Here is a 15157-nt window from a genome sequence, read left to right as displayed (position 1 = left end):
TTGGACATATATATATATATGATAGATAATTATTATACATCCACATTAAAATATTCTGATACATTTCTTGTAATGAACAAAATAAGAATTTTTAATAAGAATAACATTAATTCAAGAGTACAGGAACGGAATCATTAAAGTGATACACCAAACACACCATGTCGGTTACTGAACACACGATGGAGTCTGAACGCAGCGGGCAAATAGAAAATAATCAAACTGAAATAGAAACAGAGAAGAGTTTGGACCTTTCCTGTGATACCAAACAGCACATCACCAGCAATAATGAAAACATAGATGATCCTTTTAAGAAACCGGTTATTTTCGCGGCTCCATCTTTCACGGTGAGGAAACCAGGAGAATTAAACTCAACCAAGAAACTCTCTGAAGAATTAAGATCAGAGAATAACGACACACATCGTAACACTAAACACCAGCCGACAGACATTCAAACAGACCCATCCGATCATCCATCATCCGAGAGAGCTGAGACACAGAAGGTGGGTCATTGACAAATAAAAATCATTTACAATGTTTAAACCAATTTCGTTTGTTAAATAACATTTCAAAGTGTTTAAATTCATATTTTGACTATTTTTATGTCAGGCGGTACAACCAAACATTTGTATGTATGTATGTATAATGTAGTTGTACCACCTGACATCAAGTGTAACGTTACCAACCTTCCCATACTTGAAATGGGCAGTTTTTACCAGGATTTGAGAGAGATCTACTAACCTTTTCATTCTGCCACAAGGATTATTTGGGCTCCTCTGGATGATGCATTATCATGTTTACTGTTATTACCTTGTCAAATCATAATAAGAGCCATGTTTGCAGTTGTGTCACCCTGACATTTGAGAGCACACAAATTGCTGGACAAAAAGTTGTTCAATTATCTCAACAGCTTTAATACTACTGATATATATATATATATATATATATATATATATATAAGTGTTTATATGAAAGATTTCAAACCTAAAATGATGCTATAGCGCTTAGTTTTTTGTTATTGGGACACCATATTAAATGGTTTTCTGAATCTGTTCATTTGTTCGGACAGTTGCACCACCTGACATCTTGGGTGTTTAAAATAGCGAAACATAAAAATTATTTAAAACTAAATAGGTTTTATAGAATAAAGTGATATACACTACAGTACCGGTCAAAAGTTTGAAACATTACCATTTTTAATGTTTTTGAAAGAAGTCTTTTATGCTCATCAAGGCTGCATTTATTTGATAAAAAAATACAGAAGAAAAACAGTAATATTGTGAAATATTCTTATGATTTCAAATAATGGTTTTCTATTTTAATCTACTTTTAAAATATAATTTATTTCTGTGATGTAAATCTGAATTTTCATCTGCTATTACTCCAGTCTTCAGTGTCACATGATCCTTCAGAAATCATTCTAATATGCTGATTTATTATCAATGTTGGAAACAGTTTATAAAATTAGCTTAAAAGGAAATAATGCACTTGGACACAAAAAGATGCATGTCATGTCATTGACCCAGGTCCAGCCCAAACCAAAAGACACCAGACCCAAGATCACTGCCAAACTACCGCCGGTGGGCAAGTTTCCTCCTGTCCCGTACACCGAGCCTCCGTGGGGATCTGTACCTGACATCAGCTACTCGTTCGAGCTGCTGAAAAACGGGGCGATACTAGACGCGGTCCCGCTGACCCAGAGGAGTTACTTCGTGGTGGGTCGGCTGCCGGTGTGTGACGTGTCTCTGGAGCATCCGTCCATCTCCCGCTATCACGCTGTGGTTCAGTACCGGGGCACAGCCGGGCAGGACGGGGGCCTGGGAGAGGGCACAGGCTTCTATGCCTACGATCTGGGCAGCACTCATGGGACTTTTGTGAATAAGAACAAAATACCCCCTAAAACATACATAAGGCTCCGAGTGGGACATGTTTTAAAGTTCGGGGGAAGCACGAGACTCTTTATTCTGCAGGTATGTATTTCTTAAAGGGATTGTTCGCCCAAAAAGGAAAATTCTGTCATCATTTACTCACCCTCAAGTTGTTCCAAACCTGTATGAGTTTTTTCCTTCTGCTGAACAACACAAAAGAAGATATTTTGATGAATGTCAGTAACCAGACAGTAGATGGTAGCCATCAGAAAAAAATAAATAATAATACAATTGAAATGAATGGGGCATCAACTGTTTGGGATAGCTAAAAATATTTTAAAAGCTTCTTACACTGTTTAAAAGAAATCATAGTTATTTGTTTTAAGTGTTATTGGACTACTTTGATATTTACCATGATACTGAATGAGTATCAGATTAATTCATCAAGGTATTGACATATTACTTGTTCACAATAAATGGTATTTTTTGTGTCTTTACAATATAGCTGTAGTAACTATTATATTTTTGTAACTAAAAGTCCAGCAGTTAATGAAGTTCTGAAATGATTTTTTATTTTATTTAAATGTACACCAACTAACTAATGATTGGTTGACCTGATAGTTATTATATTGTTTTATTTTTGTTATTTTTAGTGAAGATAACATATTATTTATTACATGTTACCAATATTCATAATAGATTTATCTCATGCTCATATTGCTTGAACGTGAACATCAATTATACCAGATTACGTGTTTTCCCAGGGTCCAGAGTTTGACGAAGAAGCAGAATCTGAACTGACGGTGACAGAGCTCAGAGAACGTGCTAGAAAACAGAAAGAAGCGCTGGAGAAGAGGATGCTGGGTGATGGCTCAGATGAGGAGGAAGAGAAAGAGGAGAGTGAATCCAGTGCTACAACGAGAAGCTCCTCAGAAGATACTGGCTGCTCGTGGGGAATGGGTAACAACGAGAACAGATGATTCTCAATCCATTATAACCACCTGCCTGTTTGCTGTGAACTTACTCTTTGTCTTTATTTCTTTTTATTTTAGATGAAGAGGCAGTGCCAGAAGAGGATGAGAATGAGGAGAATCCATTTGCCACAGAATTCCAGGAGGATCAGGAAGCAGCTTACTTAAAAGATCCTAAAAAGGCCTTACAGGGCTTCTATGATAGAGAAGGTAAAATATGAACTTAAAGGGATAGTTTACCCAAAAATGAAAATTCTGTCAGTATTTACTCACCCTCACGTTGTTCCCACCCCGTAAGACCTTTGTTCATCTTCAGAACACAAATTAAGAAATTTTTGATTAAATCTGAGAGCTGGATCACTCCTCCATAGGCTTCTAAGGGATTGAAACTTGCCAGGCCTGAAAAGTTATTAAAGATATCGTTAAAATACTCCAAATGACTACAGTGGCTCAATCTTAAGTTTATCAAACGACTTTAATAACTTTTCTGGGCTGGCAAGGTTCAATCCCTTAGAAGCCTATGGAGTAGTGATCCAGCTCTCAGATTTCATCAAAAATATCTTAATTTGTGTTCTGAAAGATGAACGAAGGTCTTACGTGGTTGGAACAACATGAGGGCGAGTACATACTGACAGAATTTTCATTTTTGGGTGAACTATCGCTTTAAGTTAGACTTACCCCTAAAATCCACTGGATCCGTCTACGTCGCGGAACGTCAGCGTCAGGATGCCGCAGCTAATCGCGGCCATTATAGTCAATGCTCTTAAGGTTTCCGGCGCATGCTCTGCTGCGACGACACACAGTCAGTCAATGTTCCATGGCGGCGTCACGTCTCTGTCTACCGTCGGTTTGTTTTGTACCAGTGTGTCTAGCGTTTGTCTTGAGAAGTTCTCACTAGTGTCTGCGTCTTTATCCACCCATCGTTTTACTGATCAGCAGCAGCTGGCCAGGTGCAAAGTTGGTAAGGCACCTGGGCCAGACGGCATCCCGGCAAAGGTGCTGAAATGCTGCACAATGGAGCTCTCTCCCATCTTCCACTCCATCTTCTGGGAATCCTACAGGACAGCAACAATACCCACCCTCTGGAAAACATCAACTATTATACCTGTACCCAAGAAACCACGCCCCTCAGAGCCCAACCACTTCCGTCCGGTCGCACTCACCCCAATAATTATGAAATGCATGGAGAAAATCATACTACAACTCATCTTACCTGCTGTCAGCACACAATTGGACCCATACCAATTTGCATACCGGCTGAAAAGGGGGACAGAGGACGCAGTGGCATGCCTTCTCCACTCCCTCCTTCACCATCTCCAGATTTCCCATAACTTTGCCTCAGTTCTGTTTGTTGACTTCAGCTCCGCATTCAATGCAATCCAGCGCCATCAACTCATTAAGAAACCACAGCACCTGAATGTCACCCCTCTCCTCATTCACTGGATAAATAACTTTCTCAGCAACAGGCCACAGACAGTGAAAATAGGGACTACAACATCATCAACCATTATCACCAACACTGGAACCCCCCAAGGTTGCGTACTCAGTCCTTTCCTGTACACACTTTACACAAATGACTGCCAGAGTTCACTACCCAACACCACTTACTACAAATATGCAGATGACACAGCCATAGTAGGACTACTTACAGACAACAGTTCTATTACAGCCTACCACCAGTCCATCACAGATTTTGCACTGTGGTGCTCTGATAACTACCTCCAACTCAACCTTGACAAGACAAAAGAATTGGTTATTCATGCATCAAAATCACACCCTGGACTCACTCACATCACTATACATGGCCAACCAGTGGCACAGGTCAGCACTTTTAAATATATCTTGGTCTCACCATTGACAATAAGCTTAACTTCAATGAACATGTCACTATTACACAGAAACGTGCACAACAGAGACTGTATGCAATACGCAAACTAAGATCACTGTATGTTGCCCCCCATCTTCTTCTGCTACTCTACAAAAGCATCATCCAACCCCTTCTACTCTACTGCTCCCCCTGTTTCTTCACCATACTAAATGTCATCAGCAAGAACAAACTCATTAAAATCTCACACTTAGCATCCAAGATAATACAGCTTCCCACCCCCAGTCTCACTGATGCAAATGACACAGCCTTGCACGCACCATAGTAAGTAGCCCTGACCATCCCCTGAACCGGTTCTTCACCCTACTCCCATCTGGCCGCAGATACAGAGCCCTGGACTGGGAAAAAGCGCACTTTAAGAAAAGTTTTATACCCTCAGCAATCACTGCACTTAACAAACTCCCGTGACACTACCCATGGGGGGGTGTTATATGTTATATGTTATACGTTATATGTATGAGGCTGTGTACATCCTGCATGGAATGTAAAAAATGACATGTGTGAAAAAGAATATCCTTATAGGACAATAAAGTTTAAAGAAAGAAAAGAAAGTCCACCAGCTGCGGACGCAGCACGTCTCAGAAGCGTCTCTCCGCTCCGCTCCGCAGAGGATAGGTAGCAGGTCTATTTTCGCCGCTTGCCGCGTCAAGCAGCAAAGAGTACATCGTACCGGGCAGGAAGTCAGACACAGAACGGCATAGAGGATCCGGTCGATTTTCTAAATAAAACACCCTGTGGAGACCAACGCTCCGCTGCTGAAACGCGTCTGAGACGCTTCCAGTGGACTTTGACGCCGAGCTAGGGACGCATCAAAAACGTGGCGCTGACGTTCCGCGCTGTTGACGGATCCAGTGGATTTTAGGGGTAAGGGGGTCTTTACACTACATGACTTTCAATTTAAAACAGAAAACCGTTCTGTTGGCCTTCGTTTTCACGACAGCCACGTTTTGCAGGCCTGGAAGAGTTGCAAGTTTTTGAAAACGATACCATTATCATTTTCGTGTAAACTACAAAATTTATGCGTATTACGTGTTCAGTCAATAGACGCGTAGTGTTTCTTTACAAAGTGATATTGCCAACAACTGGCCTTGCAGCAGAATACAGTGTTTTTAGTCGTTTTCGTGGATCCGCGTGAACAGGGATTGTTTTGACAACGTTGTCGTCTGCACTCTAAACTTTTTAAAAACATGCAAAGGAAAAGTGTTTCCGTTTTTAGTGCATCGTTGTTGTGTAAATGTACCCTTAAATGTAATACATTTCTTTCCCACACACATCCGTGAAGTCACATACATGGATTCAACTGTTTATTTTCATTGCAGGAGAGGAACTAGAGTTTGAATATGAAGAGAAAGGCCATGGCAGTTGGCTCTGCAGAATTAAGTAATCACTTCATCTCTATTTGTAGCCAAACCACATTTGCACCTTTTTTGGTTTTATCGTTTAGCATCAGCTCAGTGTTCAGTGGCTTTACAATCCCCACTTATTATTTCTGTGTGTTTTAGGTTGCCTGTGGATGATGCCATGGGCAGGCAGCTGATAGCCGAGGTGACCCACACAGGGAAGAAGAAAGACGCTGCCGTCCAGTGCTGTTTAGAGGCCTGCCGGATCCTGGAGGCTCGAGGTCTTCTGAGACAGGAAGCAGGTAGGCATCGAGAAAGCAGACTTAAGACACATTCATGAATGGGCTCAGACTCATGCAGCTGTCAAATAAACCATTTGTTAAAAAAATGACCATGTTACTCTGTAATTTTCTGTCGTTTATTCTATGATTTTGTATTTTGAATGAAATTTTTGTATCAAGTGACTGGATTTTAGAATGTAGTTTTGCAATATGAGATTTTATATTAGTAATTTGTATATTTTAAATTTGACCCTTTTAAAAGTTTATCGGTTTTGAATTGTCGGCCTATTTAATAATAATGTTTCGTTGTAATAATTCAGTGTTTAAATGACAGTTCAATCATGCAAACTCTCTGAATATTTTTAGCATGTTGTTGAGTAATGATAATGTTAATGTATTTGGTCTTGGATTTACTAGATGTGTAACTGTTGATATATGCTGCTGCTGCAGAGTAAATCTGGGCAAGTGTGTGAATCGATACTGAAATATCTATATGGTTATCATACTCAATTTCTGCTGTATACTCTTTCCTGCTCTCTTCTCTTTGACAGCGAGTTGACACACACCTGCCTCTCTCGTCTCATTCACTCTGGTTGAATAATGCTGGTGTTACGGGGCCTGATTTTTGTCGTGGGATTGTGGAGATTGCACATAATTTTACACACTGCGTGTAAGAGCGCACATAAAGCCGCCTCTCAAACAGCTCATGAGAACCATATTAAGTTATTTTTCACGGCTTATTACGCTTAAATGGTCAATTACACACAATTATGTCAAAATGCCCGTCTTGGCAAGTATTCACGCAAACACAGTCAGTTATCTCTTTAGTAAACGTAAACAGTTGAGAAGGAAAACATGTCTATCAGTTTAGATCTGTGAAAGAGCTCTTCAAGTTGCTGTCTGTGTCATTAATGTTAATCAAACAACAGAAGAAAAAGAAAATCACTCGCTGCTCTTGACTGAATAACTATAATTTTAATTGTAAGGATTATTCTGTATTTCATTTTTACATTGAAGACCTATTCAATTACTGTAGTATTTTTTACCTGAATACCACTGTTAGACCTACCTGAAAAAATAAGCACCGTTTATTTCATTTGTATCTTTATTCTATTCTATTTATTTTTGCTATCATTTGTAATTTTTTTATTTGTTCTTATTTTATTACTGACTGTTTACATTTTCGAAGTATGAAATCAAGCTCCTTGCAACAAAATTACCCCATTGTAAAAACACAAATACATTGAGTGAGCAAATATTTAGGAGAGATATTTATAAGGGTAATTGATCAATGTTTATATGTGAATAAAAGCCTACATTAAAATCTGTTCATCATATAAAGCGATAATGTCTCTTCATAAGACTTGGATTAAACCGCTCCATTCATATGGATTAATGTTACAATGTATCTTGTAATTTTTGAAGTGATTACCTAGACTTTCAAAGGATGGACAAAAAAATGATGAGATACTTTGAAAATGGTATCATTGATATTTCTCGAGGTTTTGTATCGAAATGAGAAATTCCAGTATTGTGATAAGACTATGCTTGCAGATCGCATGTAAAGGATCTCTCTAGAACTAGATATTTGTCTTTACCTGTGACAATGCTGACAGGTCAATAGACTTTTTTACCTCATGTTACCCACTCACAAACATTCAATTTGTGTCTCTTTCCAGTGTCCCGCAAACGCAAGAAGAAGAACTGGGAAGATGAAGATTTTTATGACAGTGATGATGACACATTTCTTGATCGGACAGGAGTGGTAGAGAAGAAGAGGAAGGAGCGCATGAAGAAGGCCGGGAAGATTCAGGAGCGTCCTGATACATATGAATCACTGGTAAACAATATTTCTTTTGTGATTATTATTACCCATGTCCTGTGTGTGCTGTACCTGACATTGATGTAATATGTTTTCTTTCTTAGCTCGCCAAACTGGCCAAGGTTGAAAAAGAGCTGGCTGACACTGAGAAAAGACTCAGTTCTTCTGGGAAAGGTGAGCTGGTGAAAGTCTGTTTTTCCTCCATATTTGGTCATGTGTAAGTTTTTACACTCCCTGTTTGTTGTCCTCGTTCAGGAGGCTCCAGTTCTTCCACAGAGGATCCTCTGGATGCTTTCATGAGCGCTGTACGGAGTGAGGTGGCTCTGGATGGGGTGGAGAGAAAGAAGCTTCATTTACATGTCGCTGAGCTGAAGAAGGAAGGTCAGAGACTGCGCAAGCTAGCGGATCTGGCTAAACCTACCCAGATGCCCTCATTACAGCCCGGCGGGTGAGCTGTGTTCCCTCCAGATCCACTGGGCATTTCAATATCTACTACAGGTGAAACTCGAAAAATTTGATTATCGTGGACACTCCACAACATGACAATAAGGCTCTGAGTTCACTTCACAAGCGTTTCATTGGATTAAACTATCGTCAAATACACACAGAAAATCAAAGGTCTTCACTTCAACCCAATAAAATAAAAGTTTGTTTAAACTTGATGAAAATCCTGAAAGAGATATATTACTTTTTTACAGCAGAATGTCAAAGTGATAATATTATGACTTCTCAAAGTGATAAAAACAAAAGATTTAAAAGATTAATTAAATTGTTAGTTTATTCATGTATGGGATTACCACTGTTTCGTTAATACATTTGTATTATATCAAAACAAAAGAATCCAGAAAAATTAAAACGGACAACGCATAATTTCTTGAGAAAATAGAAAATGCGTTTCAAAGGGCAGTAGTATTGTTCATTTTAATTGATTACACATTCTTTAATTAAACCATTAATACAGAGAAATTTAAACATAATTAAAACAAACATAAAACGGTTAATTAATAGCATAACAAAAACCAAGTAATTTGAGAGAAAAATAAAACTGATCTCATAGGGCCCTAAATGTGAGAATATTTGTATTTATTTGTTATTTTTTTAACAGTAGTCAGTCCACGGACTCTGAGAAACCTAAGAAGTTATCTCTACCTATGTTTGGAGCCATGAAAGGAGGGAATAAATTCAAACTGAAGACTGGAACAATAGGAGTGAGTCTTTCCAAATTGAAATAAATACAATTGATGGGCAATTACCTTCAAATGATTAAAATGAGTTAAATGAGACCAAGGAATGAGATCTCTCTCTCTCTCACTCTCTCTCTCTCTCTCTCGCTCTCCTACTCTCTCACTCTCTCTCGCTCTCATTCTCTCTCTCGTTCTCATTCTCTCTCTCTCTCCTAAATGAGCAGACGTTACCCCCAAAGCGAGCCAATCTGCCTCCTGAGCTCTTCAATATGAAGGAGCTGCCCCCTGGTGGTGAGAAAGAGGAAGAAGAGGAGGAGGAAGAGAACAACGAGACTGAGGCTGGTATCACAGATGGTGTCATGGAGGTTATTCAGTCTGCAGAGACGGCCGGCTCAGACAGCGCACACCACACTAATGGTTAGACCTTGACCAGCATGCCTTCCTCTCCCTTAACACTGGGTACTTGGGAATGTTTGAAGTTTAAAAACGACTAATGCTAGATTCGCAGTGTAGAGTGTATAGTGTAATTCTATATCTGACCACAAGTTGGCAGTGTTATGCTACTCAAAATGAGTTAAATGTGTGTTATTTGTTGTCTACCTTTGAGATTTGTTCACAGAATTGGGAGCAATCTAAGTTAACCTGTTATCCATAGGTTCATAGCTAATATGTATTTACTAGAATATTTCTATTTGTGTGTCTGGAGAAAGAAGACCATGAGGACCACCCTGCTAAGATGGTTACATCTCATGGAAAAGAGAAACACAAGTCATCCCATCTTCAAAAAAACAAAAGTGACTCTGCTCCAAAAGGTAGAAAATGACATATTCTGTGGCATAAATGTGAAGTTTCTTCCATTGGTCCAGTGATTGCAGTTGCATTTGGTGCTTCTAACTTCACTTTTAAGTGAATAATAATGGTTGACAGTTATCTGATGCACTTTGTTTTAAATTATGATTCATATCCCAGCAGAAGGAGTAGACCATGTCTCAAATGATCAAAGTACAAAGACAAGTACAAAGAAGAAAGTTATTGGCCCCAGCAGGGTAAGTATTTATGCAAATGACTCAACTCAAGACATAAGATATGCAGCCAACCTTGAAAGGTTTGTACCTACAGTGGCCCCAAAATATCAAACAAAGTGGGATTTATTTATTTTTTAAAAACAGAAGAACACTTTTCAAGCCAAACATTTTTTTAGATATTAACAAAAAAAGTATTTGGACATTTTCTGTTTGTCAGACGAGATGTTCTTGGTTAATATGATTAATTATGTGGTCACTATGCAAGCTAGAATAGCTTTTGAACTTTACATTCATTGAAGAATCCTGAAAAAAGAAATGTATCATGATTTCAACAAAAACAACTGTTTTGTTAAAAAACAAGAAATGTTTCCTGAGCAGCCAAATCCGCAAGTTAGAATGATTTCTAAAGGATCATGTGACACTGAAGACTGGAGTAATGATGCTGAAAATTCAGCTCTGCGTCACTGGAATAAATTACACTTTAAAATGTATATTAATATAGAAAACAGTTTTATTTTATATATATATTACTGATTTAACATGGCCACTGCTAGCTGGAACATCTGTGTGAACATTAGGTGTGCAAATACTTCTTGGATCCACTGTCCGGATGAATCTGAACTTGTAAAAACTATTTGTATGTGCATTTTGGGATATCGCAAAAAAAAACATTTTGGTTTGATCATTCTGAAATCCCCGAGTGAAAGTCTGTCATCTGAATGATTTGCCATAATGGCATTCATAAACACCAGCATCCGAACACAAGAGAACATGAGAGCGTCTATTGCTTTTCTTCCTTATGATGGAGGGGAAAAAAGAGCCACAGTTTCTTCCTCGATTGCAGCAACTTCCATTTTTATTACAAATATTTCGCGCAAATTACCCAAGAAGTGTCGATTGTGTTCTCTTGAACACATGGGAAGGAAACACTGCTCTAATTTTGTCCATAAGTTGAATTCACAACATTGGATTGAAAGTTGGTTTTCTTGTGCCTTGATATTTCTATATTTCCACCCATATTTCTAGCCTCCTGTGACCATGTCCAAGCAATACCCAGAGGACGACCCTGACTACTGCGTTTGGCTTCCTCCCTCAGGTACAAAGCTTCCCTTCTTCATCCCTGTAGGCTGTGATATTATTAAGTCATATGAAACCATACATAGAAATCAAGAAAATCAAGCATTCTTGGCACTTCAATCTCTATTTACTGGCCCTCGTTGAATACTAAAAATTATTTTCAGCGATTATTAGCTTTTTTGGACATTTCAAACACAGTTCTAAAATTTCCAAGGATTAGAGACTTTGCATTTTGGGAAAATGCATTAATACCTGGCCAAAGAGTTTACTTTAAAGTCACTGGGTTATTACAAGATATGGTTCTCTTTATTTCTTAAAAAAGTTTTATTTCCAGTTTCTGCCAGAATCCACTTTTTCAGCAAGGTCACATACCTTTTTCTTTTTTTTTTAAAGGGACGGTGCAATATCCTTTGTTATATTCCATAATCCTTTGTATGTGAATCCTTTCTTGTTTACAGAATATTAGAATAATATTAGATTTTGTTTACATTTTCAGAATGTAAATTGGTAAAATTTCAAATTCAGAAAATCAGAATTTTTTTCTATTCACATTCTTGATAAATGTCCCTAATGGATAGAAATAAGGGTAACACTACAATATAAGGTTCATTAGTTAATGAATTAACTCGCATTTAACTAACAATGAGCTATACATTTTTTACAGTATTTATTCATCTTTGATCATCTTAGTTAATACAAATACAGCTGTTCATGTTAGATCGGGTCCATTAAATAGTATAATTTATTGTAAATGTTAAAATTAACATAAACTAAGATTATTGAATACTATTTTCATTGTTATATGCAATGTTAACTAATATACAGGTAACAAATGTTAACAACATAACCTTATTGTAAACCAAATAAAATCCTGTCCTACATTAGTTTGCTTTACAATTATTATTTCATTTCTTTGACTAGACATTTAAGCGTGTGAAACTAAGACATGATTGTATCCTGTGTGTCTGTTTTGAACAGGTCAGACTGGTGACGGTCGGACACATCTGAACGAAAAGTACGGATACTAAATAAAGAAAGAGCAGACTTCCTCACTGGAATGGAATCAGCCCAACCGTTCATCTTAGTCTTTGGGATTGGGCAGATAGATCATTTTCTCGGTGTCCTTTTTCCCAACTTTATACTTCATCTGCAAACAAGGAACGTTGTGACTCGAGTAGCTCAGATGAGCTGAGATGTTTCTAGCACTTGGTAATGGAAACAGCTTAGTCTTGTGACTGATTTTCACTTCCCTTCGCCCAATTTTCATTAAAATGCATCGTTTGGGGCCAAGTTGCCAAGTATAGTTTTGAAGTGGAGACTGCTTAAGGTTTGGGGAAGGATCTATTTTCAGGATTGTTTTCATAGGCACTTACTGACTGGTTCTTCTCCACACTAGCATAACAAACTATTTTAGTGGTCTATAAAAATGAATAGTTTTTCTGCTTTACCAGTTGGAATATATTGGTTTTGACATTTCATTGGCATGACACTGGCATGATGCATTTGAAGCAAGTCACTTATGTTTAAGCACTGCTGTTGTTGACAAATCTCTCTCCACCACTTGCTGTTCTGGGATCATTTCACCAGGCTTAAGCGGGCTGGGTAAACACTCGATCCGCTGTTCTGGGTCACTCTCTGAGTAACGGCGGACTCCCTCCTCAGTTTGGCTCCGTATGGCGAGCCAGCGGTTCTGTTGAGAGAGAGCCGGCTTTACCAGCCATCTGGACGCTTGCTTGGCATTCTAGGATTGGGAGCAAGCTGTTAATGAATCAGTCTGTGTGTGAGCTCTGCGTACATTATTTGTTTGTGTGTATTCGCTTCTCTTGATATTAATGAAGAGTGACTCAGTGTTGGTGATGTGTTGGCGCGTCCAGGGAAGGATTAGGCGCCCCGCGTTCACTACTACACGCTGGTCTCTCCTCTGTGTATCCAACGCTTTTAATGCTCTTGAGTTCTCCATTGTTTGGAGAGCATGATTAGTCACATACAATATGTGCATTTTGGTACGTATATTTTGTAAAATAAACAATTTTTCCTGTGTCTCGCCAACGTGGGGGCTTGTGTTGAATGTTTGGGTCATAAAGTTGTAATCAAGTACATCAAGTAAATGATCATCATGATCAACTTTTCTGAATGACATATTGTACACAATCTGCTACATGCCTTCTGTAATCTGATTGATAGCAAGTAAAAGGCCTTTTAGTGTGATTCTAAACACGTGCTATATGTGGTATACAGGGCTTGACATTAACTTTAACTAGTGGTTTTCCAAAGTTACTAGCCACTCAGCATTTTCACTGGCCACAATTTTGACATCAATACCATTGGGAAAGACTTTCATATAAGTATTTTGAATAATATCTTATAATTTGGCAGTAGATATATTATTTTTAATATATATTATAAAACCTGACACACTGATCCATTACACAGTTCATTTTCAATGGTTTACGTTCACTTAAAACATGACTGACTGTGTTTACGTGAATACTCGCCAAGACTGGCATTTTGACATTATTTTGTGTGTATTTGACTAAGCGCAATAATCAGTGAAAAATAACTCAATTTAATACTGAGAGGTGGCTTTATGTGCCGCACTTTTGGTGTTTGAGCACAAAATCTGTGAGAATGAGTAAAATTGTCGGAGAGATGATAGAGCGAGAAAGCGCTGCTGGATATCTATTCTGCATAAAATGAATATGAGTGTTTCAGATATTTCGTCTCAATATCTGTCGAAAAAATCAATTTTGACAACACTAAATTGGACTTAGTTTATTATTTCAGATGCCTTTTTAAAGAACTACAATTGAACAATTTATGTAAATTCCAACTCGCCAAAGTGGCCAGTATAGTGACTACATGCCACTGCTGAAATCCCTCCGCATTTATTGTCAAGCCCTGATTGTTAGTAATATTTCAAAATGAACGCTTACTGGATGGAAACAACTTATGTTTACTTGATTATCAATACAAATGTTTTTAGAAAAATCATGTTCAAATGTGAGTATCAAAGTTGATACATCTTTGTTTATTTGTGCATTTTATCTAAGTAGTCTATAAGATCTCATTGATTTACATCACACGATATCAGAATTTCATCTTACTTTTTGGCCATATAATTTTCAGCATCTACATCACATTGCATGTTTTTGCTCAGTTTGGGCCTCGAATAAAATGTTTGGTTTTTTTTCTCTCCTCGAATGTGATCTCCATATTTTCATTCTTATATCATATATGAGCCATAAAAGCCTGATCTATCAAATATGATACTATTTGATATTAAAAAAATGGAGTATAGTATATTTTTTTAGATCGTAGAAAGGTTCACTAAACTGTTTCTGTTTATTTTTTAATTTGCCAGACTATACAGGGTTAATCTGTTCAAGGCATGTTCAGGCATGTCTCTGGTTACACTCATTGGGAAATGATCAAGCATCAAACCCCCCAAAATACTTTGATTAAAAGATTATCAATAATATTGTAAAAATGTGAACAGAAACAGTTCAAGTAATGTTAGAAGGTTCAATAAAAGTTATGCTTACCACAATAAAATAAAGTGCAAATAGCGTTAACAAAAACTGTGTAAATAGCGATGCATGCTATTTACACTACGTGAAAATCACAGTATTTTAAATAGTAGATGCTATTTATATGTAGTACAACATTTCTACTGTACTATAAGTATTGACAGATACTGTTTGCACCTC

The 15157-nt window shown here is 37.8% G+C and overlaps 1 protein-coding gene across 6 annotated transcripts; it reads left to right on the top strand.

Annotated features, from left to right (window-relative positions):
* Window positions 1-133: 133 nt before the first annotated feature.
* On the top strand, window positions 134-14651 carry slc4a1ap (solute carrier family 4 member 1 adaptor protein). Of its 6 annotated transcripts, none has more exons than XM_077238324.1 (15): window positions 134-500; window positions 1524-1967; window positions 2630-2825; window positions 2918-3046; window positions 6041-6101; window positions 6224-6363; window positions 8022-8182; window positions 8269-8338; window positions 8420-8612; window positions 9270-9372; window positions 9573-9765; window positions 10059-10160; window positions 10321-10394; window positions 11400-11469; window positions 12429-14651. In XM_077238324.1, exons 1-15 carry the CDS (start codon window positions 159-161, stop codon window positions 12476-12478), a joined length of 2328 nt encoding a protein of 775 aa, XP_077094439.1. In that variant the 5' UTR covers window positions 134-158; the 3' UTR covers window positions 12479-14651. The 6 variants fall into 6 exon arrangements, 4 of the variants coding, with proteins under 4 accessions (XP_077094439.1, XP_077094438.1, XP_077094441.1 ...); XM_077238323.1 differs by having other exon boundaries at window positions 10318-10394; XR_013206572.1 differs by having other exon boundaries at window positions 148-500; window positions 10055-10160.
* Window positions 14652-15157: the final 506 nt, after the last annotated feature.

Source organism: Siphateles boraxobius, unplaced genomic scaffold (assembly GCF_051911475.1).
Source record: "Siphateles boraxobius isolate OS27281-9 unplaced genomic scaffold, OSU_SipBor_1 22, whole genome shotgun sequence".
NCBI classification, from domain to species: domain Eukaryota; kingdom Metazoa; phylum Chordata; class Actinopteri; order Cypriniformes; family Leuciscidae; genus Siphateles; species Siphateles boraxobius.
Note: the sequence above shows the minus strand (reverse complement) of the source record. Positions and strands in the feature narration are given on the sequence as shown.